Genomic DNA, 14,050 nt, shown 5'->3' with positions numbered 1-14,050 from the left:
GTGTGGGAGAGGATAGTGTGAATTTGCATTAGTGCATGTGTACATGTATGTGTGTGTGTGTGTGAGAGAGAGAGAGAGAGAGAGAGAGAGAGAGAGAGAGAGAGAGAGAGAGAGAGAATAAAAGTAGATTTTAATAAAATATAAATTAAATAAAAGATATATATGAACATGTGTATGTGTGTGCGTGTTTTTATTTACGTTTATAAATATATACATATATATGTTTTGATTTATGTTTATTAATACATACATATATATGTATGCATGTATGTATGTATACACACACACATACATATACATATATATATGTGTGTGTGATATATATATATATATATATATATATGTATGTATGCAGATCATTTGGTTCGGAGGAACTCACTCTAGTCTTTAGCGATTAGCACAACTTATCTAGTCTTTCAATACTCCGCCCGGATCGTACTACTTATTTAGCAATTAACGATACTTATCTAGTAGGTAAAGATCTCTTCTAGTAGCTTACAGGTAGTGGGCTAGTCTAAATCATTCATCTTATCTATTGTCTAGTAGGTAAAGTTAGAAGATGGCTTGGCCCGATGAAACCGGTGGGTTTCGGTAGTAGCAGAAGCTAGACAATTGCCGACAACTTCTGATTAGGAATCATTGGCCCCGTAGAGTTGATAATGATAATCTAGGAACATATCACTCACTCCCCATAACCTAACCTGAACCCTAAGACAAGCTCTGTAAAATTCGCAGAAATAGCTGTGCAGGAATGATAGAATTCCCTAGTATAATCATTTGGGGAGTCCCGGCTTCGAATACTCCCCCATGATTTCCGTGAGAGTTGGATAAATGTGGGGGAGTAAAGACCATATCCATCTCCCTACTAACACTCTGCTATTCATTCCATGTTAGAGGACCCAGGGAAGAGTATCCTAGTTTGGTAGCCAACGAAGAAGAGAAGAGAGGTGCATCCACTCAGATAGCATGGAGAGGTCGAATGACTAGGACCACGTCAATCTGCCGCTAGTAATTGTCTAGCTTTTGCTACCAACTAAAACCCCCACCGGTTTCATCGGATCGGGCTGTCTTTTGACTTTACCTACTAGATAATAGATAAGATGAATGATTTGGACTAGCCAAGCCACTAGAAGAGATATTTACCTACTACGTTAATCGCTAGATAAGTAGTACGATCCGGGCGGAGTACTGAAAGACTAGATAAGTCGCGCTAATCGCTAAAGACTAGAGCGGGTTTCTCCAAACCAAATGATCTCCATATATATATATATATATATATATATATATATATATATATATATATATATATATATATATATATATATATATATATATATATATATATATACATACATACATACATATTACACACACACACACACACACAAACACACAAACACGTGTGTGTGTGTGTGTGTGTGTGTAATATGTCTATCTATATCTATAGTATCTATTATGCACAAATCTTTTGGGAGGGGAGGGGACACATGATGGCATTTGGAAGAGGGCCAAGTGTTGGGGGTAGGGGAAAGAGAGAAGGGGGTGTGATTGCGGAGGGGAGGAGCCATGTGTTGGGGCAGAGAGAGAGAGAGAGAGAGAGAGAGAGAGAGAGAGAGAGAGGGGTGGAGGCCACATTTTAGGGAAGGGGAGAGAGAGAGAGAGAGTGTGTAGGGGTATGTTGAGAGAAGAAAATTTAAATGAATAATATAATATAAAAATATGAAGATATATAATATATAAGTATAGAATATGCAGAATATAAATAATAACAATATGTAAACATATAATAAGTAAGGATGTTAAATAAATATATTTATTAAATCTATAATAATAATATATTATATAATATATAATATATTGATTTATACATCATTATTATATGTGTGTGTCTTTAATTTTCTTATTTGCACTTATGTATTTTATATATAATGATATATAAATCAATATACATATAGTAAATATATAATAATTTTAATACTATTATATATAAACACATTCACACACACATGTACGTGTACACAACTATACACGTGCGTGTAGAGGGTGTGTATATGTGTGTGTGTGTGTGAGAGAGAGAGAGAGAGAGAGAGAGTTTCTGTGTGTGTGAGAAAGTGTGTATGCAAGACGGGTGTGAGAAGAGAGAGAGAGAGTACATGTGCACGTGTATGTGTGTGACATAGGGTTGTGTTTATCTATGCAACAGAGACATAAAGAGAATGCATGTGAGAAAGACAGATATGCGTCTATGTGAGAGTCGCACATGCACACATGCATACACACACATGCACACATGCATATATAAATACTTACCTCACATAAAAACACTCACGCACACACACTCACACACACATACACATACATAGATGCATACACACGCACACTTAGGTATACATACATACATACAAGCATGCAACAGCAACGCTCTTGTGGTATATTAAAGAAGACATTGAAATACATAACCACAATGGTCAATGAACCCTCACGTGACACGAGCAACACGTGCTGGACAGTGGAATGGAGATAAAATATTGAAATTTGTGTACTATCAAAGGTCATACTATTATTTTATAGGTTGTCCACACTGTGATTTCAAAATTTTGTTTTTTTTTGTTCCTCAGTGCCTGCTTTGAGATTGCTTAACAGTTGGGCAGTTTGTGCCGCGACACGATTACTGAGCAAGATCTTAGTACTTGTAGTCTGTAGAGAGCTAGCATGGCACTCTAAAGAGAGAGAGAGAGAGAGCATTTATTACCTGTAGTTATGATTACCCTCTTCACAGGCATAGTGTTGATGGAAGGGGTGATAACTCTACTGTTGATGCTAGATCTGCCCCCCTTTCACATACTTGTGATGAAGGTTGTGAGCACTGTGAAGGTGGGTCGGGGATCGGTTATGGTGAAAACCGGTGCAGCTACCACGGCCATCGTTCTGGCAAGCACCATGAATGGCATCTACAAAATACAGAGGAGAATATCAAAGCTGGGCTCACCCACACCAGCAGATCACTTCATGCTGCGAACTTACCTTTTAGAGGCGTTTCTCATGGGTATGCCCCCTTTCTTGTACATATCTCCCTAATTACAACAGAATTATGTTTGATGAAAACTAACCTCGGGAGTCTTCTAACATGATGGGTACCTTCGAAGTTTTTTTTTTTTTTTTTGGGTTTGTTTGTGGGGAACTTGGGTGGGAAGGGGGGTTTTGCCCTTCCTTTTGTTTTTGTTTTGGTTACACTCAGGAAAGGTTTACAAATGAGTGCATCCATAGCACCCCACTAACAGGCAAACCTACAAAGTTGGGAAGCCTGCAGCCGTCAATTCACCATCTAAGTCAGAGGCCTAACAGCTTGACCAACCCCTAAGCTAGGCTTAGAGACTAGCAGTAGGCAATGCCACTGGCCACATCCTGTCAAGTGTATGGTTCTTGTCTTTGGTTTGGCTTGGTTCCATGATTCATGGGCTGGACTAGTCTGTGGTTATGCACAACTTTGCAAAACATTTTTTGAAATTGTTCTCTAGAGCACATTATATCCTCCTTCCTAAATTGCATACACGGCAAAAAAGCAAGCATTGAACATTGTGAGACAAAGTTACAAGCTTACCAAAATGCACAAAAATCTACAAACAATCATCAGCAAGCTATAGTAGAAAGAAAATACCTACAAATTAAATAAAATATCAGCACATACAGTATTATGACACATGGTTATAGTGCAGATTATATTGGGCCACATATTTATCATAGAGTATGTTTTCTCCCTGTAAATATGTAGGAGGATGTGTTTCCCTTAAGTTAGACTTCATACTCTTCCAAGAAGCTATGGTTCTCTTCAACATGCATTTATTTCTCTTCAACATGTATACTAGTGATTATGATTCTGCACAGTTGAATTTTTACATGTGTGGATATGACTAGTGGAGGGAATTGTGAGAGATTGGGAGGACGGGGGGAATTTGAAAAGTGGGTGAACCGTGAAATTGGGGGAAATTAAGAGACCTGGGGAAAATTGAGAAATGTAGGGAAAATTGGGAGAAATTAGGGAAAATTGAAGGAAATTAGGGAAATTGGGGTGTTGGGCTTCTCTAGGAAATTGAGAGAAATTGGAGAGATTGGGAGAATCGAGAGAGATTGGGAGAAATCGAGAGAGAGATTGGGAGAATCGAGAGAGATTGAAGAATATCGGGAGGGGAATCGAGACAATTGGGGAAATCTGGAAAAATTCATAAAAATTGGGAGAAATGAGGAAAAAGAACTATAACAAAAAAAGAACTAACTTTTTTCTGTACCGCACGGAACATGATATGTATTGTATGAATCATATGAATTATGAGTACCAAATGCAACTATGTACTTTGGTAAATTCAGAAGCAAAGGTCAAGCTAGTGGCAGGTATTAGAGCTCTAGCTTTTCATACTTGTAGGAAAGCAGTGGTCCTATAACCATGAGGTCTTCATATGGCTAGATATGGTACTGGTGATCATGCGTTATCTTGTGAGAATGCTGCATCTTCATAGGGAGAGGCTCATCTGAAATGAAGACTCTAAGGCTGCAAGTAAACTGGCTTCGAGAAGAAACCAAACAATTGAAGGCTTTTCATTCGGATCCCTAAGTCGTGGAGCTTACTACATCCAAGAGAAGATCGTTGTTAATGAGGTTTCATGTGGAGAAGATGGGAGCCATACTTCACTAGGATGCTCGAGCTGAGACTAGCGTTTGACCAAGGTGAAGAATTTGGCGAGAGGAGTATTTGACCACCTCAAGGTATAGATCATCACAGATGATGAATATAGAAACAAGCATGAGCATTCTTTTAGGTCAAAGATCAATGCCAAGGATCGTGCAAAAAGGAACCGTGGGTGCTTTGCTCCTTCCGAGGATGCGGAAAAAAACAAGGTCAAGGTTGAAGAACCACAACTCAAGGAATTCAAATTGGGAGACAAGGATATAAAATTTGAAAGTTGCTTTGCTAAGATGGGCATCAATAAAGCACTTGCTTTCATTTGCCAATTTGAGATGCTTTTTGTGATGAGGAATTCATCAAAAAGTTCAAGCTTTGTCATTTTGATATGCACCTTAAGGGAACCGCAAGTGATTGGTAGATGGCCAAGAATCTTGTGGGAATGGCCATTACTACTTGGGAGGACTTCAAGAAGATGTTCTATCAATAATTTCTATTGGTCAACTACGAGAAGAATGTGTGGAACAAGTGGGATTGGCTCGTTCAAGATGTAGATGAGTTGGTATCTTCTTATGTTGTCGGCGCAGGGGGAGATGAATATAGCAAGGTGCGAACCTAGCCTTTATAGGCTCTTCGTCTTCCACACTTCTCATGTGGGACAACTATGATCACCTTCTACCGTACATGGCGCTTCCCACACCTAGGTGCACAATTTGGTCTCCAATAGGATTTAGTAGTCCACAACCAAATCTTGTCCATAAGTTTGGGTGAACTCCATAAGTAGAGGGATTAAATTCCATATTTTTAGGAGAATCATGCCCATATGTTTGGGTGATGCTCATTAGTTCGGGTAAACAATGCCCATATGTTTGGATGATGTTCGTATGTTCGGGTCTCAGCCTTTGCATACTCATAGCATTCTTGTGCTTTCAACCCAAGGCAAACGAAGCTCAAGTTTTCAGCACACCAACCCTCAGTCTCGGGCCGGTGTATCCTCTCGAAGATAGCTTCACCGTCGCCTTGCACAATTTTGCCTAGCGCTTGGTTGCTTTATCCTCGTGTTTGGTGGTCAGTTAGTCAGTTTGTCTGCGCAGTCTTGTGGACACAGTTCAGCTTGTATTCAGTTCTCCAGAAGAAATAATGGAAGTACTCCTGCTTGCAGGGGGGCCCTTCAATGGGTAATTTGGGACCCCATCTGGTGTCGTCTCGACTACATCTTTCAGATTCATGTATGCTATTTAAAGGATTGCTAAAGGCTCACTAAACTCAGGTTTAAAGAAGGCCTCGTTGTTCCACACGGTCCTAGCGTGGCGCATGCTACATCGGTATCAGAGCTTGGGACGTGATTCTACCCGGCAACCTAGGGTGAGAGTATCTTGTGGATGGTAAAGCTGAGATCGAGAAAACCACTCGCCCATCCACCATGACATCAAGCTCCGAAGATATCACCAAAGAAGAAGAACCATTCGAAGAAATGCTTCCGCAAAAAGAAGACGAAGACAACCAGAAGTTAAAGGAGTAGATAAGGCAACTCCAGATGCAACTCCAAAAAGTCTAAATGGAAAAAATCCTGGTAGAATTACAGGCAACCTTGGCCTAGCAAGAGACACCCAAAGAACAAAGTTCCTCAATGTAACAGTGGTGTCGATGGATGACAGAAAAAGAAGAGCGAGACCGTGAAGCAAGACTGGCCAAACCGGAGAGAGAGCCAAATGCAAGGCCAAAGAGGAGCGACTGTGGGCAGAGCTCGAAGCGAAGGCGAACCACGAGTGAGAGGCTCTAGAAAACTTGAGGGACCAGTTCCAACAGGCACTCCGGACTTTGGTAACTTCTTTCCACCCTTCTCAGTCCTCCACAACCCCAGACATAGCCTCGACAACCGTCATCCGAGCCTCATCGAACTTCACCAAGTACGATGGCAAGTGTGACCATTCAGTTGTGACCTAGTTCATTCACCAGTTTGTTTCCCATTTTCCACTCTCCAAGATCATAGACACCCAAGATAAAGTCCATGTGGCGGCTCCGCACCTCACAGGTGATGCAATCAGTTGGTGGCAACATTAGTCCTGTTTGCACACAAATTCTTACACTGGCTTACCGGACTATGATTGGGACACCTTAATGTCCGATCTGAAGACAAGGTTTCTATCTCCGTAGGACATGACAAATCTTGAAGATGAGTTCTACAAACTCACCTAGAACGGTTCTCGTGTGCTCACCTACTCCAACAAAGTGATCATAGTAGCTCAACAGTCGCGGATGTCTGAGGATGAGAAGCTAAAGCAGTTCATTCGGAGATTGGATCCAAACATTCGGTTCCTCGTTCGAAATTTTGAACCCCAGAGTTATGATAGGGCTTTGACTCTTGCGCAGAACCACGAGATGATACTCAATGGAGACAAGCCCAAGACCGCTCCAGTCATCCGCAAACCTCAGCAGCAACAAAAGTAGACCACGCAGCAGAACCAGGCATCTAACTAACAGTCAGGTAAGGGGGCTCCCAATAACAAAGACCAGAAGAAGGGCCATAATAGCTCTTCTACTGGGAAGGAGTGACAAGATGGACCTAAGAAGACCCCTAAAGAAAAGATCAAGGAGGGCCTTACTGGAGGATTCTTCCAGCTAGATGAGAAGGAGTGGTGCTTTAAAGAGAACCGTTGTTTTTTTTGCAACCACATGGGACATGCAAAGAAGGATTGTTCCAAATGGCAAGCGGAAAAAGGCAAACAACTAGCCTCTACAGTGGCTACCGCCTCAGCAGCTATACCACCCCCTCCACCCCCGCCCTCAACCACCAATGCTGTTCAGCTCTTACTTGCTTTGAATGCCGTACCCGTAGTGGTATTCGATGATAAGCAGGAGGGTGGAGTTGCGGAGCTTCACAAAGGTCTTATCAGACCTTATGGCACAGCGAAGGGGCAACAATTTGTTGTTCTCTTCGACATGGGCAGTTCAGAAGATATCGACATCCACCGTGACTCCGTTAGAATCACAGATGACAGGACTCCTCCAGTAGTTTTAGGACATCATGTTGCGGGATGATCTCCCACCTAGACTCCCACCCTCTCGTCCTAAAGACCATCATATCGATTTGGTATCTGGACTTGAGCCACCCAATAAGTTTCTGTATCGTCTTTCCAAGGCGTTGGAAGTTGAGTTGGAGACGCAAGTAGTGCAATTGCTTAGGTTTGGTTTCATTAGTCCTTCATCATCTCCATTTGTTACACCGATTCTTTTTGTGCAGAAGAAAGATAAGACCGTACGTCTCTGTGTTACCAAGCCTTGAACAAGTTGACAATCAAGAACAAGTTTCCCATGCCAAGGATAGAGTACATGATGGTGCTAAGTACTTCACCAAGATCAACCTCAAAAGTGGCTATCATCAAGTCAGAATCTTCGAAGCCGATATCCCGAAGATGGCCTTTCGAAGAGAACAAGGTCATTACGAGTCCGTGGTCATGCCGTTTAGTTTGACCAATGCACCGACGACATTCAACAAGATGGTCTCGTGTCTTCGCCGTACTTGGGATGTCTTCATTTTTTTGGATAACATTCTTATTTTTTTTGCCAGTGCAGAATAGCAAGAGAAGGATGTGCAGAAGGTCTTGTAGATTTTGCGAGATAATGAACTAGATTTTGCGAGATAATGAACTCTACATCAATGTAGAGAAGAGCATATTTGGAGTTCAAGAAGTCCAATACCTGGGCTACGTGATCGGTTCTAAAGGCATTCACCTTGATTTTGAGAAGATAAAGGCAATCCTTGATTGGGACGTTCCGAAGGACAGCCCAAGAGATACGATTCTTCCTGGGCCTTTGCCAAGCGTATGGATCAGTTTTCTAACCTTGTAGCCCCATTACAGATTTGCTCAAGGGAGTGAAAACAAGAAGACAAAAAGTTTCAGTAGTAGGAAAGGCTTTAGAGGCGTTCTTTGCTCTGCAAAAGGCGGCTTCCGAAGCACTAGTCCTTAAACTCGCATCGTGGGATGATCCCTTTGAGGGGATCACAGATGCTAGTAATCTCGCCATTAGAGCAGTTTTGCAACAAGAAAGAAGACCCGTGGCGTATTACAGAAGGAAGTTGAATGATGGAGAAAAAAATAGTGTGTGTATGACAAAGAGTTGCTAGGGGTTATTATAGCCTTGAAACAGTCGAAACCTTTTCTTTATGGAAGGGATTTTACTGTGAAGATAGACCACTAGGCCTTGAAGTGGTTACAGACTATGCAAGTGCCGAGTGGAGCTATAGATAGCACTAGTGGAGTCAGTTGTTCCAACAATATAGCGGAATGATTGAGTATGTTTCAACAGTTTGGTGGAATGATTGAGTATGTACCGGGTAAGCACAACCTTGTAGCAGATGCTCTTAGTCGAAAAGATAGTATTCAGACAGTACATGAGTCCACTGTGTTGGAGATACAAGGCAAGGACTTAGATAGTATGAAGACACAGTATGCAGATAGTCTAGAATTTGGAACTCCTTACAGTATGGCCCTTTATTCAGAACCGGGTCATTATAGCATTTAGGACGGTCGACTCTTTTACAAGGGTCGATTATGTCTTCTCAGGGAGAAGAGATCGGCACTCCTCCATGATGCCCATGATTCACTTGGTGGTGGTTATTGCGGGATCAATAGTACTTTGGAGAAGTTAGAAAGATCGTTTTATTGGCCGAAGATGCGTAAGGATGTCTACAACTATGTTTCCACATGTTCATATGTCAGAAAGTGAAAGTACCTCACACCAAACAGGCAGGGTTGCTTTAGCCATTGCCCGTTCCTGAGGGTCCTTTTCATGACATTTCAATGGATTTTGTTGGATCGCTTCTTGCATCTACTAGATCTCGGAATACTCAGTGTATGACGATAGTTGATAGTTCTAGTAAATTTTGTATTCTTATACCATGCAAACAGACTGTGAGGACTTCTTAGTCTATTAGTGATTTAAGACATGATTAAAAAGACTTAACCTTGAAAAGTAAGATGCTTAGAGCGGAAAGTTGTGTGTTTGCATTGAGACACAAGGCCTTGTTAAATAGGGCGTGAAGAGGTACAAATGAAGAGGCATATCTCTGATGAAAGGGTGTGACTCTTGAATGAATAGTAATGTCCTTTGGATATAGAGATGTGTCCTTTAATCAATAGATGTGTCCCTTTGAAGAGACGTGTCCTTTGGTGATGACCCATGTGACAGGGTGTGACCCTTCACTAGTGTCCTTTCAATGATTAAGAGTAATTAAGGATAATTAAGAGAGATTAAGTCACAATCGTGACATTTCCTCCCACTTAAAATAAGATCCAGGGTTATATAAGTGACTTTTGATGTTGCTGAAGATCTTCGTCATCAGGCCATTTATGCTTGTGGTGAAGCTCACACTAGAAAATATTGAACAAGTTTCCTCTATTGTCTTGTTGTCATGCTTTAAATGCTAAATCCCAAGTTATAGCATCATTCTTTAATGTCTTCTTCTTTGTCTGCGTCCAAATGTTGGGCTTGAAGTGGACTTGGTTATGTTGCGGTGTAGAAGAATATGAAGCTTTAATCATGAATTCTCTCGATGATACTTGAATAGTATTTGTTGAAGTGTTCCGCTTCATAGTAGTAAAGTACTCATCCCAATTGTTAGAAGAATGCTTGAAATTCTTTGCAGCGTTGAAAACTTTATCCTCTTGCTTGATGTCAATTGTGTCATCCCATGTACACGTGGGCCTCTCCATTCTGATGTGTCGAATCCTCTTCCACGAGCTCGGTCTCAATCCAGAGGGACCACCTTCCTTGTTTACTGTATGCGCCGCCTCACCGGATTTTTCTCCTCAGACACCTACACCAGTACCTGAGAGTCCTAGCCCAACCGCAATACCTACTGACCCCCCTCCCGCCCACTACACCGGGTGGTCTATCCCTGCTCCCCCCTTGACAACCTCACCCCGACCTTCCTCCATGGCACCGACTCGCCCTCCCACCGATGGTTCTCAGTAGGGCACAAAAGCACCATCAAGAGTTGCAACAGCGCAATCCAATTCCATCTCCTACCATGGCGGATAAACCAATCATTGAGGACGAACTTGTTCTCACCCGATGGCAGCAGGAGATGCAGACCCAGATGGCAGCTATGCAAAGTCAATTCCACAAGACTTTCAAGACTCTCACGTCACAGACGCAACAGATGCAGTCCCGACATTCTCAACCTGGCTTCAATCGACGTACCAATTCCAGACACTGACATGGTTCCACCAGAGGTAGAAGCCGATGGCTTAAAAGCATAGTCACCAAAAACGAGAAACGGGAGAACGAAAACGGTCAAGGAATGGAAACGGGGAAACAAGTTTTTAGGGGTGGAAACGGCCGTTTCCTGTGACAATATCACTTGGGAAACGAGAAGTGGCCATGGAAATGGATGGGGTCGTGAAACAGAGAAACGTGTTTCCAGGGAGTGAAACGGCCGTTTCCTGTGACTATGCTTAAAAGTTATTTATCACTTGTTACAAGCATCAAAAGCTAAGAAATTGGACATTAAACCTGGAGTCCTTTTCCGGCCAATGCAATAAGCGTACAGTTGACCAATGGCTGTACAAGCTCCGCTTGTACTTCGATTCCATGGACCTCACCGATGCAAGAAACATTACCTTCGCCACGTCTTTGCTGAAATACAATGCATTCTTATGGTGGCAAGAACGACTATCTAATGGAAAGACCATCAGCACGTGGGAAAAATTCAAGCATGTCATCCGTAAGCAGTTTATACCTGCCAATTCCGATTTTCAAGCACGATCTCACTTACGCCATTTGACCCAAACGTAAATGCCCTAAACGACCCAATGCTCCTCAAAATCGTAATGTGGAATCTTCTCTTTCCTCATTTATCCTTATCAGATTTCATCCACTCGCATCTACCCATCTCCGCATCTCATCACATCACATTCATTCATGCTACTGGTGCTATGTGACATACTAGATCATCATTATTGCTACGTTTGTACATCATTAGAACCTTTTTAGGTATTTTTTTGTCGTACATTGTGACCCCACTGTGAGCCTTAGTCCAAGGACATGTCAGGCATGAGCTATGTAGGTCACATCTGAAGCTGTAGGTGGTATGTGTCACGTAACCCACTTGGAGAATCCGAGCATTTAAGTCATCCTAGGGTAGAAGCATTGTAGAAGCATGTAGGTTTCGTAGGCTTTGGGTAGCCTTAGGGCCAGCCACAATAGGGCACCCATAAGGGTTGCCCTAGAGCCACATAAGGGGCTAGCTTGGGCCTTGCCAGTTCTTGGCATAGCAGGGCCAGCCTGTCAACTAGCATAAGCAGCTCATAGTCTAGTTGGCCAGCCCACACGTGTGAAGCGCCTACAAAAATAATATTTTCAGCAATTGTGAACAAGCCAACAGCATGTAGAGCAAACTGACTTGCAGCATGGGGTATTAGGTAAGGCGCCCCTCTGACCCATTTCAATCATCTCATCCTCTCATATTTCAGTAGTGAAACAAAGTAGTTTCCATGTGTGCTTAAGTCCTAGGACTTGTGCATACATATTTTCAGCAAAGCACCTTCATGTGCTTCAATCCAAGGCAGCAGAAGAAGTCATCTTCAGCATTCAGCCATCGGTCCCACATCCCCTCAGCAGATCTGGGTGTGCATATTGGCTTCTGAAGTGGCTTCTAAGTTGTCTATAGACCGCTTGATGATTCAGCCAATGTTTGGTCTACTTCGTCCTTGCATTTGGCATTCCATAGTAAACCGTCATCGAGTAAGTTTCTTGGTAAAGTTTGCATTGTAAAAGAATTTCTCCAAAGTAGTAAAGTGAATACTCCTACTTGCGCGAGGGGGCCCTTAAGTGGGTGCTTGGGCCAAAAGAAAATGTATAAAGAAGGCCTTGCCGCATGTTACATGATCGTATTGGTTGCATGCTACATTGGTATCAGAGCTTTTGGTTGTGACCCAGCTTGGCTACCTAAAGTAAGAGCATTTCGTGGATGGTGAATTTGAGGTCAGGAAAAACCACCAAGCCATCCACCATGTTAGGAGACGAAGAAAGAAGTTTCAAAGAAGACACCACCCCAAAATAAAGTCTCCAAGAAGACACCACTAAAGAAGAAACGCTTCCGCAAAGCGCTAAAGATTTCCTTCAAGAGATGATGGAGCAAAATTGACTGCTTAAAGCTACAACTTCAATAGGCAAAAGAGGCAGAAAAACCTAAAGAGCAACGAAAGAGTAGGGTCCCGTGGAATTTGAACGTGTTCTTTTCCTAATGGAGTAACAAAGACGCCGGAATTTGTTGAGGAACGGAAGGCGGAGAAAGTCACAAGCAGGATCGAAGAAGATTGGTGCCGTGGAGAACTCGCGGCTCTAGAACAACACAACCAAGATCAGGAAGTTATGTAACTTCAGCATCAACAAACACTAGCAACATTACAGGCCAGCCTGATTGCGGCACTTCCCGATCTGGCACTTGGTCTACTTCCTCCACCACTCCATCCACCACCGTCATCCGTCCTCAACCAAACTTCAGTTGTAAGTATGATGGTAAGTGATCATTTTGCAATCACTCGTTTACAGCATCAAAGGGCTGCAGATACAGCACGGAAGTGGATGCAGAGAGGAAGGTACAGACAGGTACACCCACACGTGTGAAGCATAGCTGTTGAAACAAGTGTGCAAGTATAGACTGGTACAACTACTTCCTCCGGTGCAGATCCACGAGCTGATTTTGGTAAGCTCTGAGTTTGTTCATCTATCTCTCTTTCCGTTGCCTTATGTCTGTTGCAGATTTGAGCTATCTGGCCCCTTGTGAGAGGAGGGGTATGGCAGATTGAAAAGGGTGGAGACAGAGATTGAACAGTGAATGTATGTTTGTGCTGAGAAGTTGAATCATGTGCATGAGATATGCCAGATGTATGCTCATGGCTGCCCTGCTAAATGGTCTTGGCTGATCAGAGGGAGGCACAGAGTGTTGCTTTGAGACACAGATATGTGTGTGTGAATCCTCTGTGCTAAGAGGTATTATGGGCTGTCAGATTGGACATACAGGTGTATTCTCTTGGCTGATTTTGGTGTACTCAGCCTTACATATTTTTGAAATTGAATAAAGAAATACCGCAAGGGGCGCCAAGCTTTGGGGCCTACAGGTGTTGCTTTGTTTTCAGATTTGGGCACTCTAGCTTCAATCTATTTTGTTTTCATATCTAGACTACAAGTGGAAGGGTGACTGCTAGTCCACCGCACTTTGGTTTCTACCAGAGGCCGGTTTCAAGGTTCCGTTGCCGGGATCAATCATCAACTTTCTGAAGGGGGTGAGCTTGTGGTTGCCTCGAAGAAAGCCATTGCTGAAAAATTCAGCAAGCATGTCTGATACAGAGGATGAGTACTTTT

At 42.6% G+C, this 14,050-nt stretch overlaps 1 protein-coding gene across 1 annotated transcript in view; it reads left to right on the top strand.

The window, feature by feature from the left end:
* Positions 1–2,576: 2,576 nt before the first annotated feature.
* LOC147616317 (uncharacterized) overlaps positions 2,577–14,050 on the top strand; it is a 36,441-nt gene continuing 24,967 nt past the window's right edge. Inside the window, exon 1 of the mRNA XM_086777384.1 lies at positions 2,577–3,046. Within this exon, the coding sequence (XP_086633510.1) occupies positions 2,761–3,046 (286 nt within the window). The 5' untranslated portion in view covers positions 2,577–2,760. The remainder of the gene's footprint in view (positions 3,047–14,050) is intronic.

This window comes from Cibotium barometz, chromosome 38 (assembly GCF_041138505.1).
Source record: "Cibotium barometz isolate CiBa-2024 chromosome 38, ASM4113850v1, whole genome shotgun sequence".
Taxonomy (NCBI): Eukaryota; Viridiplantae; Streptophyta; class Polypodiopsida; order Cyatheales; family Cibotiaceae; genus Cibotium; species Cibotium barometz.
Note: the sequence above shows the minus strand (reverse complement) of the source record. Positions and strands in the feature narration are given on the sequence as shown.